The 22,306-nt window shown below is 48.6% G+C and overlaps 3 protein-coding genes across 3 annotated transcripts; 2 read left to right on the forward strand and 1 right to left on the reverse strand.

Moving 5' to 3' along the window:
• Nucleotides 1-3,760: 3,760 nt before the first annotated feature.
• Nucleotides 3,761-4,393, reverse strand: MIS12 (MIS12 kinetochore complex component). Its single transcript, XM_054287074.1, has one exon. It carries the CDS (start codon nucleotides 4,391-4,393, stop codon nucleotides 3,761-3,763), a length of 633 nt encoding a protein of 210 aa, XP_054143049.1.
• A 628-nt stretch (nucleotides 4,394-5,021) lies between these two features.
• DERL2 (derlin 2) lies at nucleotides 5,022-10,605 on the forward strand. The gene is made up of 7 exons (XM_054287072.1): nucleotides 5,022-5,123; nucleotides 5,480-5,545; nucleotides 5,810-5,883; nucleotides 6,281-6,374; nucleotides 6,798-6,993; nucleotides 7,938-8,028; nucleotides 9,333-10,605. Exons 1-7 carry the CDS (start codon nucleotides 5,031-5,033, stop codon nucleotides 9,436-9,438), a joined length of 720 nt encoding a protein of 239 aa, XP_054143047.1. The 5' UTR covers nucleotides 5,022-5,030; the 3' UTR covers nucleotides 9,439-10,605.
• Nucleotides 10,606-11,270: 665 nt separating this feature from the next.
• Nucleotides 11,271-21,495, forward strand: DHX33 (DEAH-box helicase 33). The gene is made up of 12 exons (XM_054287063.1): nucleotides 11,271-11,445; nucleotides 12,078-12,238; nucleotides 13,449-13,676; nucleotides 14,413-14,583; nucleotides 15,113-15,298; nucleotides 16,372-16,483; nucleotides 16,897-17,056; nucleotides 17,422-17,510; nucleotides 17,797-17,924; nucleotides 18,476-18,679; nucleotides 19,408-19,494; nucleotides 21,137-21,495. Exons 1-12 carry the CDS (start codon nucleotides 11,271-11,273, stop codon nucleotides 21,443-21,445), a joined length of 2,010 nt encoding a protein of 669 aa, XP_054143038.1. The 3' UTR covers nucleotides 21,446-21,495.
• The last annotated feature ends 811 nt before the right edge of the window (nucleotides 21,496-22,306 follow it).

Here is a 22,306-nt window from a genome sequence, read left to right on the forward strand (position 1 = left end):
TGTTTATTTTTTGATTCCTCTTCAAGCTGAAATTAAATTCCTACAATGATTTTGTCACAACCTAGTCTAGTAAGAGGTATCTCTGCTCATGACAAGGAATAGATGATCTTTAAGGTCCCGTCCAACCCAAACCCAACTGCAGCAGGGTGAGATGGATGCAGAGCAGGATGAGGAAAGCAGCCAAAGCCATGCAGAGCTGTGTGAGGGACATGATTTTTCCAGTCCCCAGCAAAGGAGAATCATGAACTTCACCCTTTATTGTTGTCCATGCTGCTCCACACCAAGCACAGCTGTCTCCAAGCCTCCCCTCCCTCATTTTTAATCACATTCCCTTCTCCTATGGTTTAATTAGCGGGGGGAAAACCTCTCATATGTGAAAGTGATTCCTTTGTTGCCAGACATTTCCAGGTTTTCCATTTTCTTCTCCTTGAGTAGGAAAATATCATTTACCATGTTCTTTTCTAACAGTTTCCAGGGATGTCCCACAGACATGGCCAGCAGCCAAGCCCTGACTGAGTTTCTTTACTCGAGTAAATCAATGTTTAGCCACTAATGGGAGCTGAATGCCCATTTTCCCTGCCCCATTTTTTTTATTGCCAGGGTTTGGGTGCAGGGGAGGCAGCACTGGGGCAGCTCTCTGGAAACCCCAGTGAGCATTTGGAATGTTCACTCCCATCTCATTTTATGGTGTGTGATGGGCAAACACATTAGGGAAGAGCTGCTGGAATAACTCACAGTGCCTGGCTCTCTCTCTGTCCATCTCCATTAGTTTTTATTTGGAATTTCCACAGGGTTGGGGTGCTCTTGCTCAGTTTGTGCCAGCAAAAATCCCTGTGGAAGAAAACTTTTTGCCACAGCGGGGTTTTTTTAAATTATTAGAGTGAATAAGTATCTCTATCCCTGCCCTGCTGGTCCCTTCAGCCTTGCTGTGGGATGTGGACAGGGATGGGAGCCCTGAGCCACCATGGGATGGCAATAGCAGGAGCTGAGCCACCACCAGCTTGAGGTGAAGTGATTAAAGCTTGTGGCTGCCACCAGCATTTCCTGTCTGTAATTAATGCTTTTAATGAGGAGGCATATGGTAACCCCCTCCTCCCTGGCATTTTGCCAGGTGTGGGTTCATTAACAGCTGCTCATTACACCATTATTCAGTGTATAAGTCAAGGAGAGCGACACTGCCCCAACTGCCTGTGAATGCTGCCAAAATTTCTCAGTTTAAATTTTCTGTTTTCTCCTTATACAGGGAACTGAACCCCTGGGGGTTTGCATCCCTGGGACACAGAGCCAGCACATTCCCTGCTCGCCCTGACCCCTCTCCATGCACAGGGCCTGCAATTCCAGCTGTACTCCTCCTCCTCCTCACAGCCAGGGCATGTTTTTGTTCCCAGGGGTGAGTTTTGCTGAAGTCTGATATTCCCAGGAACTGCAGAGGGTCTTGAAAGCATTCTCAGTCTGATGGAGCATCCAGCTGCCAGGACATCCTCAGCCCCATGGATGCTGCATGTCCCAGAGCAGGAGGGCATTATCCTGGTGGGAAAACCAGTGGCTTTATTCCTCTCAGACCTCAGCTCTGCTGCTGGGGTGTTCATTGCACCAGATGCTTGACATCAGGGCTCTTTCTCCTGAAAAAAGCTCTTGGAAATGTTTTACCAGCAGCTGGTTGCAGTTTTTACATTGGGCATTATGAAGTGTCTCACTCCCAGCCTGGGGCTCTGAATATTCCAGCTCCCTGCAAGTACTGGGAGAAAATGAGCATTAAAATAATCCACCTGGAAGTTCTGGCCCTCCTTTCCAAGCCAGACCCAGGTCCTGCTCCTGGTGCTATCCTGTCTATGCCTGCCTTGTCACCAGTGGGACCATGGACACTCTGGATCTGCCTCTGAGAGCAATGGGAGCCTGGGAGAGGGGACAAGGACAGATGGAGAGGCCACTGGGGATGGAGTCAGGGTTTGTCAGGCTGTTCATGAGACTCTGAATCTCCCACAAATACATGGACATGGAGTTGGGAATGCCTCACCAGTGCCATTGGACCCAGCCTCTGTGGATGTGGCACTGGGGACCGGTGAGTGTGGCCATGGCAGAGCTGGGGAGCTGCTGGACTTTTCCAGCCCAAAGAATTCTGTGATTCCATGAGCTCCCTGCCCCAGGGCACTGCTCCTGCACTGCTCTCTGGAGCAGCAGGGTGTAATTTATTGTAAAATATTTGATTATGGTGACTGCAGTGCCAGGAGTGTGTGTGGGAGGATGGCATTTCTGAGAGCAGGTGGGAAGGGACGATCCCAGGAGGGCCTGAGGGTTAAATCCACACCAGGAGGGTGGGATGGTCAATCCCAGATTTAGCTGGGGACACATTTACCTGGTTGGTGACACAGCAGGACAGCAAAGCCAGGGGTCAGGGAGTGGGCCAGGCACAGCTCAGTACAACCACCGTGCCCAGCACTGCAGCTGGGAGGAACCTGGCCTGGCAATGAGATTGTCTCTCTCTGGCTGGGGGAGGAAAAACCTCTGAAAATGGGAATAATTCCTTTCTGAAGGAAAATGCAGTGTTGGGGTGTACAAACTCAGTCGGGTCCAGCTTCCTGCCAATCCTTGTGTGGTTATTCTGGGCACAGAACACCCAGGAAAACTGTCTCCTATTTACTGAGGATAAAACAACTGATGCACCTGAGGAAACTCAATAATTCTTCATGTCCAGGAAAGTCACACTGAGCTGCAAAACCAGATCAGTCTCCTGTGGAGGAGATCCCTGGGCCGGGCTGCTGCTGCCCTCTGCTGCCAAGTGACACTTCCCACATCTTACTCCTCTCAATCCAGGGAAGAAAGAATTCCAAACTGAGTTTTATGTTTTCAATACACTTTTTTATTGCAATAACCTCTAAGTGATTCACTTTTAAACCTCTATGCTATTAAAGTAGAAATTAATATTGATATTTATTGACAGGACTAAACAGGAGATTAAAAAACTGCTGTAGAAAGATGCACAGAATGTCAGGGATTTTGAATTAAGTAGAGAGAATAAGTTTAATTAAGACACAAGAGCTTATCAACATTCATAAGATTTTCACAGGAAAATCTGATTAAATGGTAATAAGAGAAACTTTGTTTAGTAGAAAAGAGCAACAAAAAAACCCCAAAGAAATATATAAAGCAACATAAGGTGAAGTAGGACAAAGTGATGGAGTTACTCATTTCCTCCAGTGGCTTCTGCTCTGTGCTGAGAGAAACACAAGCACAGGTGGAGTGGTGAGGAACCCTGAGATTCCAGAAACTGGGTTGAAATTTGGTTTGATGCCAACAGATCTCATCAGAACCTTGTCAGCATCAGTGTCGCCCTCCTCCATGCATTTCCTCCTTGCTGGTTTCCCAAACACAGAGAAAGGCACCATAGCCATGGCCAGGCAGCTCCTTGGCCAGGGGCAGAGTCCCTGTGGCCTCACTGACCTCAGGCTGGAAACACCTACACATTCCTACAAGGCTTTGTTTTTATAACTTACAACGGGCAAGTGTTACATTGTGTTGAAAGGTAACATTCAGTGTTTTCAAACGCCAGTTATGCGACCCAAAACTTAGGAAATTAATCTGATTTACATTTTACAGGCTTTCTCTCCTTCCTGCCTTAGGGAGGAGCAAACTGGCACAGTTCAACAGCTTTTAGACCAAATCCTGGCACTTCAACAGCTTTTAGACCAAGGTGAAGATAAGCCCCTGTCATTTTAAGCAAGCTCTCTGCATGGCATCTGTTGCCTTCTCAGAATTTCCATTACATTAACTGATCATGCTGGTTCATTTTTTTGCTCTTCTCCTCCACTTCTTTCAGCACATCCTGCAATTTCTTAGAGCTCTGTGTCAGGAGGGCAAAGCTTTCCTTGAAGTTGCCGGCTCCGTGCTCCCTGCAGATGTTCTCAAGCCCATCAAAGCACTGCAAAATCTTCTCCAGCTCGGCCTTGACAACCTTCTGCTCCTCCAGCTCTGCTAGCAGCTCCTGCTCCAGCACCGCCTCTGCCCTGCACTGCTGCTGCAGCTGCTGCAGCTCATCCTGCAGCGCCTGGAATTCCTCCTCGCTGTAGGGATACTGCTCCTGCACCTTGTCCTCGGGCAGCAGCACGTTCTTGGGGATGTTCAGCACCAGCTGCAGCAACACTTCTTCCATTTTAGAGAACAGCTTATCGAAGTGCTCCTTCATGAAGAGCAGGAATTTCTCGGTGCATTTACGGATCTTGGAAGGGCTGATTTTGCAGCCGGGAATGCCGTCCAGCTTCTTCAGCATCACGCCCTCCACCACCAGCATAATTTCGAACAGGTAGTCCTGGAAGGCGGTGTAGACGCGCAGCATGCAGGTCTGCGGCGTGAACCCGAAAAACTGCGCCTCGTAGGTCATGGGATCCACCGACATGGCGGCGGGGCCGTGAGGGGAAGGTGGGACTCACACGGCGTTACCCAAGGCAGCGGGGCTGCTCTGGCCGCTCCTACCGCTGGCGTTCGCGGGGCCCGGGGCCGCTCCTGCCGCTGGTGTTCGCGGAGCCGGGGCCGCTGGCGTTCGCGGGCTGAGCACGGGGCCGCTGCTGCCGCTGGCGTTCGCGGTGCCCGGGGCTGCTCTGGCCGCTGCTACCGCCGGTGTTCGCGGGCCCGGGGCCGCTCTGCTCAAGGACGGTTCCGAGCCCCGCCGGTGCCGCCACAGCCGCTTTCCCGCCTCGCCTCAGGGCACCCCGCCCACAGCCAATCAGCGCCCGCCAGGACACGCTCCCGCCCAATCACTGAGCGCTCCGTCCCTCGGCAGGCGAGCCAAGCGCGCAATCACTGAGCGCTCCGTCCCTCGGCAGGCGAGCCAAGCGCGGCCTCTCGGCCAATGATAGCGAAGGGTGTGGGCGGGCATTGCAAGACGACCAATAGAAGCGCGGGGCGACGGCCGCCAGCGGGGCAGTCGGCCAATGAGAGCGCAGAGAGAAGGGAGGGCTCTGCCGTTCAGCCAATGGAAGCGCGGAGCGTCGGGCGGGCGCGGAGGCGGGCCGGGCCGGGGCGGGGCCGCCAAGATGGCGTACCAGACGTTCCGGCAGGAGTACCTGCAGGTGCCGCCCGTGACCCGGGCCTACACCACCGCCTGCGTCCTCACCACCGCCGCCGTGGTCAGTGGCGGCCGCGGGAGGGAGGGAGGCCGTGACGGGAGCTGGGAGCTGGGAGCGGGGCGGGGTAGCCGTGGAAGGGGCGCCCTCAGGCACCGCCCACGCTCCGAGCCGCGTCTGGAGCCTCCAGACCCCCTGAGCGATTCGGGGATTCCCGGGACGGGCCCGGGAGAGGTGAAAAGCGCGAATTAATAACAACAATGCCAAAAGGTTGTTGTATTGAGGCTCCAGAAAACTCACAGTGCTGATGTGACTTGCTGGGCTCGTTTTGGCACACAGGAAGGGGTTGCTGTTTTGAGTGTGTATTTTTTCTTTGTTTTTTTTTATTGATCCTTTCAAAATGTTTTCTTCTTTTTCAGCAATTAGAACTTATCACGCCCTTCCAGCTGTATTTCAACCCTGAGTTAATATTTAAGCACTTTCAAGTAAGTGTTTTCTGAACCCTGTAGATTTTAAAATGTGCTGTAGAGTTTTTTAAGTGTTTGTCCTCTCAAAACAGAGTACTTTTTGTATTAAAAATACACTTTTTAAATGCTACTGTAGCCAGAGTGCAGACCACTATGCCTTAAAATAGGTCTGAGTTTCATTTTCTGTAAAGGAGATTTCAGTTTCATTGTTACTTATTTCTCTACTTAGACAATAAAAATAAGCTGTCATGTTTAAAGTCCTTGTATTTGTCTTATTTCCAGATATGGAGGTTAATCACAAACTACTTGTTCTTTGGACCAGTTGGCTTTAATTTTTTATTTAACATGATCTTTTTGTATCCTTCTCCAAGTTGTGTTGGTTCCCTTGGCAAGCAGAGTGCAGGAATGTTGCTGTACCTGCACAGAGGAGAGGTTGAGTTCCTGGGAATTCAGCAATGCCAACTTCAAGGGCTTCAAGGGGGGCTCCTTTTTAAATTGTCAAGAATTTTGCCAGTTATTTTTTTGGTGTTAAGAATTTGTGCCAGCCTGATCCTTCAGGTTGGTGCTGCAGGAGAAAATTCCAGGTAACTTCTTTGTCTCCCGGCTCCCCCTCTGTGCTGAAGTATCCAGAAAGAGCCAAATGATGCAGTAAATTGACAAAACCCTTTTAAGCTGATGTAGAAGTGGATAATTTCCTGTTTGGATGTGTTTCTGAACTCACTTGCACTGGAGTTTTCCTGACCTTGGCCTCAGATACCGCTACTGCCGCATGCTCGAGGAAGGCTCGTTCCGGGGTCGCACGGCAGATTTTGTATTTATGTTCCTTTTTGGAGGACTTTTAATGACTGTATCCTTTCTGTTTTCTTTCCAAGTGAACATACAGAAGTTTGAAGGAGAGCTGAAACCCTGTTGTTACTGTTAGCTTAACACAGTTTGTTGCACAAGGAGTACTGATAGTTGTTAGGGTGGTTTTGAATATTTTGGGATTGTTGCTGGTTTTTCAGGATCTTTTCTGCTGGAAATGAGGTTATCAGGGGGCTGTTCAGATGTGAGATCATGCTCACGTTGTCTGTGAAGAATTAAATTCTGCTTTAATGAGGTTATGCTGCAGGTACCCAAATCCTGCTGCACCTGTTGGATTTGATGGCCACTAATTTGACATCCTTACACCTGAGAAAGTGGATTTACCAGCTGTGTGGAAAACACAAGGTTACAAATTAAGCTGTGAAATTCCTGACCTCACAAGGGTTTCCTTAACCAGCCATGGCAGCTTTTTGGGCTGTTTGTGAACCTGGTGTTCCTGGGGCAGGCGTTCACCATCATGCTGGTGTACGTGTGGAGCCGCAGGAACCCCTACGTCCGCATGAACTTCTTTGGGCTCCTCATCTTCCAAGCCCCTTTCCTACCCTGGGTACTGATGGGCTTTTCTCTGCTCTTGGGGAACTCCATCATTGTGGATCTCCTGGGTGAGCAATGGCAGCAATCTCACAAGGATCTGTTCCTCCTCGTGTTTTACGTGAAACCAAAAATGGGGATTTGTCCCATTTTTATGCTCGGTTTTAGTTCTTCTGATATATTTATTATTTTATATTTATATTTTTAGATTTTTCTGATTTCTGGCCATTGTAGCATGTTTTGTACTGTGATAAGGATGGAAAGCGCTTCTGATGTTTTTTATTCTCTGATGTTTTAAATTCTGGCTTTTTACTGTTTGGAATCAGCCCTTATGCATCATCTGACTCTAGCATCAGTCTACAGAAATAAAATAGCTTACATTACTATTTTATCAACTCTAATAGAGCCAAAACATCAGTATTTTTAATAATGACAAGATCTTTCCCCAATATTAATATCCTATACTATAAGCTAAGCTTTTTACATGCTGTTAGCTTTCTTCCTTAGTTTTTGTATTTCTGTATCATCAAATCCAAGGGCTAATTAATGCTTGGTGTTAGTTCTTCTTTTATATTTATTATTTTATATTTATATTTTTAGGCTTTTCTGATTTCTAGCCATTGTGGCATGTTTTGTGCTGTGATAAGGATAGGAAGAACTTTTGATGTTTTGGCTTTTTATTGCTTGGAATCAGCCCTGATGCATCATCTGACTATAGCATCAGTCCATTGAAATAAAATAGTTTATATTACTATTTTATCAACTCTAATAGAGCCAAAACATCAGTATTTTTAATAATGACAAGACCTTTCCCCAATATTAATGTCTTGTAGTATAAGTTAAGCTTTTTACCTGCTGTTAGCTTTCTTCATTAAGTTTTGTATTTTTGTATCATCGAATTTTCTGTGAAAGAACCAATGTATGTTGTTTTTCTGAAAACTCTATTGTAAAGAATTTGAGAATTGTAAAGGAGACCTACTGAAAAATCACCTTTTGGCTTTTGTTTCTATACCAGGCATTGCTGTTGGGCATATATATTTTTTCTTAGAGGATGTCTTTCCCAATCAGCCTGGTGGTGGGAGGCTCCTGAGAACGCCGTCTGTCCTGTGAGTATTGGTGTCTGCTTTGGAAGAGACATGGCAAAAGTGCTTGTTTGGAAAACTGTTTGCAATTAGTCACATCATTTGGGCAGAGACAAAATTGGGGAGTGTCTCTCCTTGCTTTTTATTGAACTTGTGTTGCCAAACAAGGAGCTGGAATTTTTTTAAGTGGGAACCAACTTACCTGGAGAAGAGCTAAAGGATTTTACCTTGGTTTCTCTGATAACACTTTGCTGACAGCACCAAAGCTGTGTCCCCTGCTGAGTGTGAACAGTGGTTGAGGTACTACAAATAAGATATTACATAGTTTTTTTTCTTCTGTAAGTAATCCTCACAATTTTGGGGAAAAAAATCCTTCAGTGTTTAGAGTGTTTAACACTCCCACTCAGTTCCCTCTTGTGTGGATGCTCTAATCCATTATGGTGCTCTCCCAGAACACTTCTGATGGTTGTTTTCCACAGAATCGTAAGACTATCCTCAAGATGTCTGGCATAGAATATTTATACATAAATAGCAGAATAACCTCATCAGTCTTGATTTGGGATCTCCTTCCTGGTGGTTCCAAACTGGACAGCATAAATCCCACTGCCTGGCCAAGCTGTTCTTGAGGGAGGAGACTGCCACAGGGGTGATGGTCTTAATTTCATAATTGGTTTTGGATCCCACAATGTAATGAGATGTAAAAGCTGTCAGAGAGTGCTCAGAGGAGTGACACAAAGATGGTGAGGGTTCAGGAGGGGCCACATGATAGGAATGGCTGAGAGCACTTGGCCTGTTCAGCTGCAGAAGTGGAGAATTTGGCCAAACCAAATGCTGTGAGCTGACATCATGTGCGCTGTCTTGATGTTGTTTTTCACAGAATCCTAAGACTATCCTGAAGATGTCTGGCATAGAATATTTATACATAAATAGCAGAATAACCTCATCAGTCTTGATTTGGGATCTCCTTCATGGTGGTTCCAAATTGGAGAGCATAAACCCCACTGCCTGGGCAAGCTGTTCTTGAGGGAGGACACTGCAGCATGTGAGCTGTCTTGATGTTGTTTTTCACAGAGTCCTAAGACTATCCTGGAGATGTCTGGCATAGAATATTTATACATAAATAGCAGAGGATGAACCTCATCAGTGTTGATTTGGGATCTCCTTCCTGGTTGATTTGGGATCCCCTTCATGGTGGTTCCAAATTGGAGACCATAAACCCCAATGCCTGGGCAAGCTGTTTGTGGGGGATGCCACTGCAGCATGTGAGCTGTGTTGATGTTACAGTGAAAGCTGTGTTTTAAAGGCTCACCATGCTTTGTGTTTTGCAGGAAAGCAATATTTGACACCCCAGAGGATGACCCCAACTACAACCCCTTGCCCGAGGAGCGGCCGGGGGGCTTTGCCTGGGGAGAGGGGCAGCGCCTCGGGGGTTAACCAGGGCCATGGGGGCTCCTCCCCAGCACACAGAGGACTCTTGACAGCCCTATGGTTTGGAACACAAGCACTTTATGAAATGCAGTCTCACCCGAGGCACTCCCAGCACCCTTCCCAATCAGGGAATTCACTGTGCTGGACATCATCTAAATCCAGTGGAGCCAAAAATGTAAAACTGGAAACTGTTTCCTGTTAACTTCAGTTAACAAGGCCACACGAGTACTTGTTTAAAGTGATTTCTAAAGCATTTTTTTCAAGTTATTTGATACGTGAAACTCTATGGGAAACTTTATAGAGGACAAACCCAACTTTTTGGGATTTAACTCATTTTTGTATTCTTGGATAAAACAACTGCAAGATGATTGAAAGGCTAAGTCAATATTTCCATGGCAAAAGGTTGTTTAATCTGAGGTGCTGCTGTCTCCAGTCATCTTTGAACTGCAGGGAACACAACATGCAGCTTTTCACTCTGCCAGTTGGATTTTTGGGACGTTCTGCAGGATGAGGCTACATTTTGGTGGTTTTTTCCCCCAAAGACTATGTGTTCAGGTGCCCACAGTGGTGGTTAAACAGCTGTGCCTGCAAAATCCATCCCCTTGTGCCCTCTACTGATACTGGATGACCTGCAGCACTAGAGAAGGAAATTTGTCTGGACTCAAAAAATGATGATGAGTTGAATAAAATGTCTTGTGGATCCTTTTTGGTTAATCCTCTGTATCATCCTATAGTCTTGAAGCAGCAGGGGCTGGAAAAAGCAAATCCTTGAAGAGACAGAGATTCCTGCAGCTTTTCCCACAAGTGTCTCAGAGTGCAGGACACAGCATTGTCTGCTCAGGATGTGAAATCCGTGGTCTGTGGATGGAGTTTGTTGTGTCCAGCACAGGCCAGTGAGACTGAGTAACATTTAGCTTAAAGCTGCATTGATTATAAATATCTCTGAACAGCCACATAGGAATTTGGAGCTCAGTTCAGCTCATCATGGTCAGTTGTTCTTAAATCACCATAGAAAGTATCAGGTGGGGTTTTATTGATTATATCATAATAGATTAAAGTTAAAGCTGCATCTTCATTCTGCATTTTAAAGGATGGGTTTACCCATGACATGGGATTATCTCATTTAGTCTCACATTTTGCTTTTCAAAACTGGCTACAAGTTTTAGTTTTTTTTAATTTATAGTCCAGGAAGAGAAATGTGTGGGGATCTCAGGGGAAATGTTTTGTCCACAAGCAGTGTCTTAGATTCTGATAAAATATGTGATGTAATCTGTGTCTGCATTTTTATCTGTTAAAGATTATAAAACTTATGGAAGCTTTGAGGGATTTTACAGGTTTTTTAGTCTGTTTTTGGGGCAGTTTTAATTGTTTCTAAAACAGACTTCTAGTGCTCCTAGAGAGCAAGAATGAAAGTGTCTTGGACAATGTTGCTTCAGCGTAGGTTATGAGGCAGGAATGAGATAAAAACGTTATTTTTTGTGTTCTTTATAGTTCAGTGTTTGAGAACCCCTTCGTAGCTTGTCACTGGGACAAGTCCTGATTGGGAACATGTCCCTCCGCTGCTCACAGCCGGCTCTCTGCCCTCCTTGGCTGCATTTTGCTGCCCTTTGGGGTCCGCGATGTTTCTGAGGGGCGCCTGGAGCCGGGAGCTCTGCAAATGGCGGCGGTGGCGGCGGGACTACAACTCCCAGGATGCTCCGCGCAGCGTCGCGCGGTGACGTCATCGCTGCGCTAGGGAGCCCGTGCGGCACGGTCCCGGCGGGAGCGGCCGGAGTCCCGGGAGAGCCCCGGCGGGACGGACCGGACCGGGACAGACCGGGCCGGGAGCGCGAGGCGAGATGGCTCAGGACAGACAGGAGCCTCCGGCCAAGCGGTTCAAGGCGGCGCCTCCCGGCACGCAGCCCCAGAGCGCCGCGCCGCCCGCACACGTGCAGCGGCGCTCCCTGCCCATCTCCGGGGCCCGCGGGCCGCTGCTGGCCCGGCTGCGCCGCCTCGACACCGCCGTGCTCATCGGTGAGTGCCGGGAACAGGGCCCCCAGCTGGGAAAGCTGCCCGGAAACGGGCTGGGTGTAAATCTGAAGTGTGGTGAGCAGGGCATGACTTCTGTGCTTTGGCAGCCGGGGTTTCTGTGGAGCAGGTTAAAGGATTTCCCTCATTTCGCTGTCTGCATAGAGTTCTGTCAAAGCCCGATGGCCAAGCTCTCCCCTTCTGAAAACTCCTCACTTACATTTTCACTGATTTTATTATGCTTTCACTGATTTGATTATATTTTTCTGTTCTGCAAACGAAAAAGCTTTTTGTTAGACTTTTCAGGAGCTGAAGATGTACAACTTCCCACCTAGTAAAGACTCAGCATTTATTGTAATTAAATGAAAAATGCTTTGTGTGTCACTCCTGTTAGTGTCACAGCACAGATACTTCACCTCCAGAGAGGCTGCAGTGGGTTTGTGAACCCGAATGTGGCTGGAGCTCTGCAGAGGAGTGGGCAAGGAGGGCGTTGGGTGCCATCTCTGACCTGCCACTGCTTTCCCTCTCTGTCTTCAGCTTCTCCATCCTCAAACAGGGCTAAAAGTTACCATAAAAAACCCACTTCGACAATGCTATAAAAGTGTGGGGACAAACTCTATTCCCTTGGTATTCCCTAGGAGAAACAGGCTCGGGGAAGACCACCCAGCTCCCTCAGTTCCTGTACGAGGCAGGGATTGGCCAGCCCGGTGTCATCGCTGTGACCCAGCCCCGCAGGGTGGCAGCTGTCACCCTGGCTGCCAGAGTTGCTGAGGAGAAGAGGACAGAGCTGGGCAAGCTGGTAGGTTGTCTGCAGATTAATTCTGCAGATACATTTTGTTTTGGTGCTGCTCTGGGGATGGGGCCCTGTCAGGCTGCAGTGGGTAGGTAATAACCAGCTATAGGGGTGATAATAATTTCATAATTATCATCATGTGGTTTTGGGTGCCACAATGGAATGAGAATGTAAAAGCTGTCAGGGAGTGCTCAAGGGAGTGACACAAAGATGGTGAGGGGTCAGAAGAAGCCACATAATAATAATGGCTGAGAGCACTTGGTCTGTTTAGCTGGAGAAGTGGAGAATTTGGTCTGCAGCTTCCTCCTGAGGGGTAGCTCCAATTTCTGCTCTGTGGCCAGGGACAGGACCTGAGGGAGCAGCTGGAGCTGTGTCAGGGGAGGTCTTGGTTAGATATCAGGGAAAGATGTTTCCCCCAGAGGGTGCTGGCACTGCCCAGGCTCCCCAGGGAATGGGCACAGCCCTGAGGCTGCCAGAGCTCCAGGAGAGTTTGGGCAATGCTCCAGGGATGCCCAGGGTGGGATTGTTGGGTGTCTGTGCAGGGCCAGGGGCTGGACTGGATGATCCCTGTGGGTTCCTTCCAGCTCAGGATATTCTCTGATTCTATAATTAAATGAATGGACAAAAATTGTTCTTTACCTGTCCCATGACAGGGTGGGCATGGTCTGTCTCTGTGGCTTTGTACTTCTTGATCTGGCTTGTTCCATTTGCAAAAATACTGATCCATGAATAAAACAAAAAAAAATATTATGCTCTCTTTCATTGCTCCCTGTGTCAGAAATCACTGACAAGGAGAGCAGAGTGCTGAATTAGTGCAGTCTGGGGGAGAAAGACAGAGGAGAAAGAATTCCCCTTCAGGAAAACCTTGGAGGGCCTGGAATCATTTTGAGAAGGAAAAGGAAAAAGGAAAGGAGGGGAAAGGGAAAGGGAAAAGGAAAGGACATGGGAAAGACAAACTAAACTGAGCTTGGGAGGCATTTATGATGAACTTCTGGTTAGGAAGAAGCCAACCACAGATATTGGGAGTATCATTTGTGTGGCCTACTACATTTGGAAGAGGAACCGCTCACAGCAGATAAACTGCTCTGCTTCCCATGCACTTCTGGTTGGCTCAGTCCAGTGCAGTGACCAGGGGGTTTGTGGCCCTTCCCTGTGGCACGAGGGCACTGTGAAATGCCAGTCAGTGTGCCCATGCTGCCCATGTTTCCTCGCCCAGGTTGGCTACACGGTGCGCTTCGACGACTGCTCGTGCGCGCAGACGCGGCTGCGGTTCCTGACGGACGGGATGCTGCTGCGCGAGGCCATTGGCGACCCCCTGCTGCACAAGTACAGCGTGGCCATCCTGGACGAGGCCCACGAGAGGACCATCCACACTGATGTGCTCTTTGGGGTGGTCAAAGCCGCTCAGAAGAAGCGAAAGGAGCGAGGGCTGCGGCCACTGAAAGTGTGTTCATCCAGGATGGCGGTGAAGGGCGGGCTCTGGCTGCTCTGGGCGTCTCCTGGGGCCTTCCAAGGATTACTGTTGTGGCAAAGATTTGTTTGTGGTTGATGGGTTCCTGTTCTAGGTGGTTTTGGCTCGCTATGATTATGAGGGAGAGGAGCCAGCACAAAAGGACTAGCATGAAAGCTGTGATGTCAGTTCATTCCAAAGGGTTTGGGATTTCAGCCTTGACCATTTTTCTGTTCCTAAAAAGTCACTTTAAATCTCAGTAGTTCAGGGTGTCTGACTTACGATGTCTGGGCCTGATATGACACCTCTGAAGAAGGTATCTGGTCACCACCATGATCCCTTTTTTCCACCAAAGCCCCAGACAGAGTGCTGGGGAGGTTTTGGCACTGCTGCTGAGATCACTCCAGCTGCAGGAGCTCTGCCTGATGGGACATACTCATTCCCAGGTAGGGCACTGCACATGGGATGGGGGGACATGTCAGGAATTTGTGTGAAAGCACATTGGTCTGGCAGGGGGCTTTGCATGGTCTCGTTCCACACACCAGCCCATTCTGTCACACCATTTTCTGCTTGTGTTAGAAAGCTGATGGCTTTAATGAGGGGAGATCACTCTCTTCTGTTCTGAGCATGGTTCTCAGGATCTAGAAGCTGACTTCTGGCTGGTCCTGACTCGTTGGTGTCCAGCTGGATGGGAGCTGCAGTGCTGACCCGTGCTGTGCTCTCCCTGAAGGTGATTGTCATGTCAGCCACCATGGATGTTGACCTGTTCTCCCAGTACTTCAATGGAGCTCCTGTCATCTATCTGGAGGGCCGGCAGCATCCCATCGACATCTTCTACACCAAGGAGAGGCAGAGTGACTACCTGCAGGCAGCACTGGTGTCCATCTTCCAAATCCACCAGGTATGAGGGTCTCTGCATGTTTGTGTCCCTCTGGGGCCAGGGGTTGGTGTTTTGTGCTGGGATGTTTGACTGCCAAACACCTGGCTTGTTGTGTTGTTTCATTAAACTGCATTTAGTGTTTTGAAGTTGCTGCTGCTGTTGGGATTTAGGACCTGAATGTCCAGGCTGGAGCTGAAGGGAGGCTGCCAAGCAAAGCTCTATAATGTCAGCTCATGCCTAAAACCTGAATGTTTCCCTCACCTGAGTTCTCTGTACTTGAGTGCTTGCTGGCCCTCTCTGCCTGGCATGGACAGTTATTTGAGGACACAGCAATTCCTCCATCCTTTTAACGCTTGATCTCTCAAAATGTGATTTACTCTTTGCCTCTGGTGAATCCTTTGGGAATTCTGGCTGTTGCATCCTTGCACCACATGTGTCTTCTTTTTCTTCTTACCCTGCTTCGGTGACTGCCAGAGCCACATCTCATTACCAATCTCAGTTCTCCTTTTCTACCCAAACCCTCCTAACTTCCTTTCTCCTCTGGCTCTAGGAAGCCCCTGCATGCCAGGACATCCTGGTGTTCCTGACTGGGCAGGAAGAAATTGAAGCAATGACCAAAACCTGCCGAGACGTTGCCCAGCACCTCCCCGAGGGCTGCCCACGGATGACAGTGCTGCCCCTTTATGCTTCTCTGCCCCACTCCCAACAACTCCGTGCCTTCAAACCCACCCCTGAGGTGAGGGAGTAGGAGGGGTTGGCTTCAATGAGTCTTTGGATGAAACATGTGGGCTTTAAGGGGCTAAAGCAGTCTGTACTGATAGTAGTCAATAGTCTCTTGTGTTTGTGGGGTTCCAAGATGAAGGGAGGAAGGATGCTCTATGTTCTTAGAAGGTTAATTTATCATTTTAAGGTACTATATTATATTAAAGAATACTACACTAAAGAATACAGAAAAGATAATTACAGAAAGCTACAAAGATAATAATGAAAACTCATTACTCCTTCCGGAGCCCTGACACAGTTTGACCATGATTGATCATTAAGTCAAAACAATTCACATGAAACCCATGAAACAACCACCTGTTGGTAAACGATGATTAAACACATTCCAAAGCAGCAAAACACAGGAGAAGCAAATGAGATAATATTGTTTTCCTTTTTCTCTGAGCCTTCTCAGCTTCCCAGGAGAAGAATCCTGGGCAAGGGGATTTTTCCAGAAAATATAACAGTGACAATAGTCTCTGTTGGCTATAGGCTGGGTGGTTCGAGAGATGTAATACACTGCAACTGTGATGGTTTTAACAGATGCATTCAGTAAGTCATGTGGGGCCATAAAAAGAAGGAAAGATTTGAAGGCACAGGAATTTAAATTTCGTCCATTTCATAGGAATTTTGTGTCCATATCGCAAAAAAGCTACAACAGCTAATGGGGGAAATACTGAGAATACCTGGGAATGTTTGTCAGGCCCATAAGGAAAGGAATTCATGCTGCCTCAGGCTCTTTTTTACCTACTCAACAGATAAATAAGAACACAAATATTGTGCCAGAAGTGAAACCAAAATTGTTGAAAGATGTATTGAGAACAGCTGTTCTGGTGGTGTGTTTTGTTGCAAATGCAGAAGAATGTTTTAGAAACTGATTAGAAACTGAGGATTACCTTAGTTTCTGAGAGCTGGCACTGCAAGCACAGTTTGTGCTCACAATGTGGGGCAGGGATTGGCCCACACAGGCCAAAAGCAGCAGAATTTTTGTGTTGCAGCTGCTCTGAGGTGGCCTTGGCCTGGGTTTGATTTTTTCCTTCCTCCCAGGGCTGTCGCAAAGTGATCCTGTCCACCAACATCGCAGAGACCTCCATCACCATTGCTGGCATAAAATTCGTTGTGGACACAGGCATGGTCAAAGCCAAGAAGTACAGCCCTGGTGAGGAATTCTGAGGAGGAACAGGGGCAAAATTGGGTTGGGGTTTGTAGAAGTTACTAGAGGCCATAAGCTGCATTGAAAGAGGATTTCAAACACTCTCCATGCTGTTTAAATTCATGTCCTAGGTTTGGGGTGTGGGGTTTGGTGGTGTTTTTGTGGAGTTTTTTTGAGTATCAGCCATGAGGGGGTACAAATCTGTTAAATGTGAATATTTTCTTCATGGATACAGCATGGGGTTGTTCACTGTGCTTCACCAAGTGAAGCACAGTGCTGAAGCTCACTGTGCTGAACCAAGTGAGCTCTGAGCTGGATTTGAATGGCAAACCCTGGGAATTCTTACTGCTCATCCTCTGTGTTTTCCAAAGCTGTGCCTTCCTCAGGCACTGACTGAGGTGATGCTTTTCCATGCCCAGACACTGGCCTGGAGGTGCTGGCAGTGCAGCAGGTGTCCAAGGCCCAGGCTTGGCAGCGCACGGGCAGAGCAGGCAGGCAGCAGAGCGGGGTTTGCTACCGGCTCTACACAGAGGAGGACTTTGAGAAGTTTGAGGAGATGACAACACCTGAGATACAGAGGTGAGGACAGAGCCATCACACTCCTTGCCACACCTCTTTTACAGCTCTGGGAAGAACTGAGCAGCAAAGCTGATCTAGGGGCTGGCAGGGTGACTTGAGAAAAATGGAAGTGTGGGGATTGAACAGAAAAACTGGGAAATGTTTGCTCAGGGTGGACAGCTGGGCACTGAGTCTCCAAGCATATAAAGCAATAGTTCTGACTGTCCTCCAGATTTTGGACTTGTCTCTTCTTGATTTAGGAAATCAGGCTTCACCAGCAGCATCAGACTTGTCTCTGTCAAGCTGCAGCACAGACCTGAGACTCTATCTCAGCTCCAATGAAAAAAATAAAAGAATTATCTCAGTTGTTTTTTCTGCCTATGCAGGTGTAACCTGGCCAGTGTGGTGCTTCAGCTCCTGGCCCTGAAAATTCCCAATGTGCTCACCTTTGACTTCATGTCCAAACCATCTCCTGGTAAGTGGCTACAAAGGCAGCCTTGGAGAAAAAGAGCAGGGAAATCTTGGGTCATGAGGTGTCATAACACAACATGAAAGTGTGCCCTGACTGCCAAGGGAAGAGTAAAGGGGGAAAGGTGCTTATTCTAATAGATAGAGGAGGATAAACCACATTTTAGACCCTGATTTCTCTAAATGGAAAGAGAAATTGCCAGGGGAAGAAGGCAGTGATGGAACCAGCTGATCTTCACATCCCTCAGTGGGAAGGCAGGAGGCCTCACAGCCCAATGTCCCTGTTTTGGCAGATGCCATTCAAGCAGCAATTGATCAGCTGGACCTGCTGGGAGCTGTGACCCAAAAGGAAGGTCAGCTTGTCCTGACCCCCCTGGGAAAGAAAATGGCAGCCTTTCCACTGGATCCAAAGTTCTCCAAGGTAAAAACTGCAGAAAAATGAACTTTTTAAATCTCATGTACTCATCTCTATACCATTGATATTTCTCTTTCAAACGCCTTAAACAAGGTGTGAAATTTGGGGTGTTTGCAGCTGTACTGCTATATTTGCTGAACATTAATGTACACAATTTACAGCCCTTTTGCTGGATTGCTTATCATTTGTTGTTAAATTTAAGGAAGTTTTTTAAAAGAGTATTTATTTATTCTGGCACCTCTGAAGGTGAACAAGGTAAATTTTCTTGTAATTTTCACGATTGTTCAGCAGGTCCATGAAATGTCTGTTGCTGTAGTTGGTTCAGTCACTGTGTTTGTGCTGGTTGTGCACTGGGCAGTCTCAGAGAGGAGCCTGCAGCTGCTGTTACAGCTGCTTGGTGAGCCCATCAGAGGATTTACAGCCAATCCTAGGCCCAGATGTTTGAGATTGTCCTAAACAATGTTTGGTTGAGTTCCTGGGCTGCCAGGGAGCAGAAAGATCTGCCCAGCTGAAGTGGATTTGGTCAACTAAAGATGAGTTTTGTTGTGTCTGTGCAGGCCATCCTCGTGTCCCCTCAGTTCCACTGTGCAGAGGAGATCCTGACCATTGTGTCACTGTTGTCAGTGGACAGTGTCCTCCACAACCCCCCTGCCCAGAGGGATGAGGTGCAGGCTGTCAGGAAGAAGTTCATCTCCAGTGAGGGGGATCATCTCACCCTGCTCAACGTGTACAGGGCCTACGGGAGCGTCAACGGGCACAAGGTGGGATGGTCTGAGCTGCCAGTGCTGTGTGAGCTGTGGGCTGGGGAGGTTTGAGCAGAGAGCAGAGTGACCCCTGCATCCTCCATGGCTGGTGCCTCAGAGAGAAAAAGGGGTCATCCTTTACATCTGGGGAATTGGAGGAAGTTCTGTAACAAAGGTTCCTACAGACAGCTCTGGCAAAGCTTTGTGGGGTCAGTTCTGTAATCACAGCCAGGGCTCTTCCTTCCCTGGTTCCAGCTGGAAACAGGAGGGAGTGGGAGAGTGCTGAGATTTGATGGTAAGTATCTGGACATGCTCTGGAACAGGATTCATTGGAAAGCCACGGAGCATATTGAAAAGCAGATTTGGATTTATCCTACCCTGTCAACCCAGTAATTTTTGGGTGTGTGGACTCATGCACCCCATTCCTTGCAGCACCTGTCATTCTTACCTGATTTGTTTTCACCACCACAGGATAACAAGTGTTATCCTCTGTTCTGCAGCTCTTGGTGGCCTTGCAGGGCAGCTCTGAGTCGGGAAAGACCCACCACCTGTTGTTTCTGAGCAGTGTAGGAGGGAATCTAGACATAGCGGAGTAAAGTGGGGTAGAAATATGACCAGGAAAAGGGTCAGCATGTTTACTCTGAGGCAGATTGTAGGGAGGATTCTGCTTTTCATGGTACACAAAGGCTGTCGTGCTCCTGGGGTGAAGAAATATCCCTTTCTAACTGCTGGTGTCTCTGTTGCAGGGATGGTGCAGAGAGAATTTTATTAATGGCAGGAACATGAAGCTGATGGCAGAAGTGAGAACTCAGCTCAGGGGCATCTGTGTAAAGGTAATTTGCTTCCATATTTTATTTCTCTGTTTCACCTGTTGGTATTTTCCTGTTTGTCCCCAAACTGATGTTACTGTGCATGAAGTCCCAAGTGAGAAAATGGAGGATTGTTTTCACTCTCCTGTAAATAGCTGGCTAAAATTCCTGACTGTGCAGTTGCATCCCAAAATCTTAAAGCTGCAGGGCTTAGTGAGTCAAGGAGAAATGGGAACCTCTGAGAAGACTTGTCAGGAAAAGGACAGGTTTGGCTGAGGGTTTTTCCTGCTCTAATGCAGCTGGGACTGTGCTGTGTGTGCCACAGAGTGCTGGCAGCCTGTGCTGGCTGGTTTTTCCATGGAGTGAGGCATTCAGTGTGGCAGCAGCTTCCCCTCAGTGCTGCTCCTGCTGGGCACAGCGTGGGAGCTGCCACTGAACCCCTGGCAGTCTGCAGTGACATGGGAGCCACCCTCTGGGGTCTCATTTGTGAATCCTGGTCAGCCTTAAACTCCCTTTTAGAAGGAGAGTGATGATCCATTGTGTTGGCTCTCAGTCTGGCTTAGCCTAGCATCCACTCAGCTGAATTCCCAGTGATCCCCCAGTGTCCTGACACAGGAAAATCCCCCAGGATTTCTGAAGTGAACCAGTGTCACTGTAAGGGTCAGGACTGGGTAAGAAGTGGCACAGACTCTGGGTCAGAAAGCTAATAGGCTAGAGCCTCAACTTCACTGGAAATGCTTCTTTTATACACTTCAATACAAGTGGACTGTAGCAGTCTGAATTGCTGCTAGCATAGTCCAGGGTAAGGAAGCAAAAAGGACCTTTGTGGGAGCTCAGCACATCACTCCTGATGTCCAGAGTTGCCGGGATAACCCTTGGGGGGCTCAGAAATCCTGGAATGTTGCCAGAAGTTCTTTGTGGTTAGATTTTGACCCTGCACGGGATGTGCCACCTGAATAAGGACAAGAGAATCACTTGGGGATAAGTGGTGAAGGAATTAATTATTCACAGGGTGAAAATACAGGTTTTGGGATTTTGGTACAGGGGGGTTGGAGGAGACAAGATGGAGGAATTAGGGCGTGTCTTGTCCTTCTTCTTTCTTCTTCTTGTCATCCATCTTTGGTGGTGATGTTGGCACTTTGGGATTGGTTCGTGTCAAATGTGCACTTATTAGTATGGGTAAAAGGTATTGGAAGGTAAAGGTAAATATCTTATACGTAGTTTTTAGTATAAAAATAGACGACCGCCCAGTGGGAGGGTCAGTGTGCCCATGGCTGCCTTGCTGGTCAGACCTCTGTCAGGCTGGGAGAAAACTTTGTAGATAAGAGATAATAAACAATATTGAAGACTGAAAATCTGAAGAGTGCACTCATCCCTTGGAGCGCGGACTGTCCCAAGGCCATCCTACACGTGACTGGGCAGAGACAAAAGGCCGGACCGGTCAGACCTTTGCATAATACCCACAGAGATGTTTTATTCAGCCACACAGTGAGATGCTCAGTTCCCAGCACACACACACAGAGCTAAATAGCTATGTTTTCTGACCAGACACTCAAAGATGTACATTTCACCTAAATCAAAATGGATTTCTACTCTGGAGAATTTCTCCTGTGTCTCAGTATCCCCCTGAGGGTGCAGGTTGTTCATGCTCACTTTGTGCCCGCAGCTGTCGCTGCCCCTGGAGTCGTGCCGCGGGGACACGGCGGCCGTGCGGCGCTGCCTGGCCCACAGCCTGTTCATGAACGCGGCCCAGCTGCTCCCGGACGGCTCCTACAGCACCGTGGGCTCCCAGCAGGCCGTGGCCATCCACCCCTCCTCGGTGCTGTTCCAGTGCAAGCCCGCCTGCGTGGTGTTCACCGGGCTGCTGCGCACCAGCCGCTGCTACATGCGCGACCTGTGCCCCGTGGACGCCGAGTGGCTGCTGGAGGCTGCGCCCGAATTCTTCCACAGGAAGCTCCGGACAGCCAAGAGCTGACCTGGGACCAGCTGGCTCAGCTTCTCCTCGAAAGACTTTGTGAAAAGTATTGGGATAATTACCAATGTAGCCGGATGGGATGTGCCTGAGCTTGGCTGACCCTCGCTGCTGAATCAAACAGCGTCACTGTGGTGTTTCACCCCACAGACACTTTGGGCTGGCTGGGTGTGTGGTGTTTCACCCCACAGACACTCTGGGCTGGCTGGGTGTGTGGTATTTCACCCCACAGACACTTTGGGCTGGCTGGGTGTGTGGTGTTTCACCCCACAGACACTTTTGGCTGGCTGGGTGCTGCAGCTGGGCCCGTGGGAGCTCTGGTGGCTGCAGGATAGAGCTTCCCCCAAATTCCTCAGGTTTCCCTCTGTGGAGAAGCTTTAAGGCGATGCTGAAGGAAAGGAGTCGGTTCTGCTGGAGGGTTTGGATCCAGAGCTTTATTCTGGCCCACAGGCCTCTGAATGCAGCACCAGCTCCAACAGAACTCCCTGAGCCCGTGGTTGCTGTTCCTGTTAACCCCGGGGAGAGGGGCAGGGAAGGGGCAGGAGCCCCCAGCCAGGGACAGGAGGGGAGGGACAGAGGGACAAAGGACACCTGGATGGCCCAATGCCCCCCAGGGGTAGAGGGCATCCTTTGGATCTGCCAATCACTCAGTGCCCTTCTGGAATGCCAGGACTGACAGACAGGGCTGGGAGGGGTCAGGGAGGGGAAAGGAGTGGTGAGTGACACACCTGGCAGGGAATTTTCAGGGCAGGGACCCGAGGTTCTGAGTTAAACCCTGAAATCACAACGCAACAGAAAGTTGCATATTATATGGCTCTATGCAGATATTTACTGTATGTATTTTGTTGTGTTGATTAGTAGTGC

This window comes from Melozone crissalis, unplaced genomic scaffold (genome assembly GCF_028551555.1).
Source record: "Melozone crissalis strain CALT ecotype California unplaced genomic scaffold, PUWL_Pcris_2 ptg000057l_1, whole genome shotgun sequence".
Classification (NCBI taxonomy): Eukaryota; Metazoa; Chordata; class Aves; order Passeriformes; family Passerellidae; genus Melozone; species Melozone crissalis.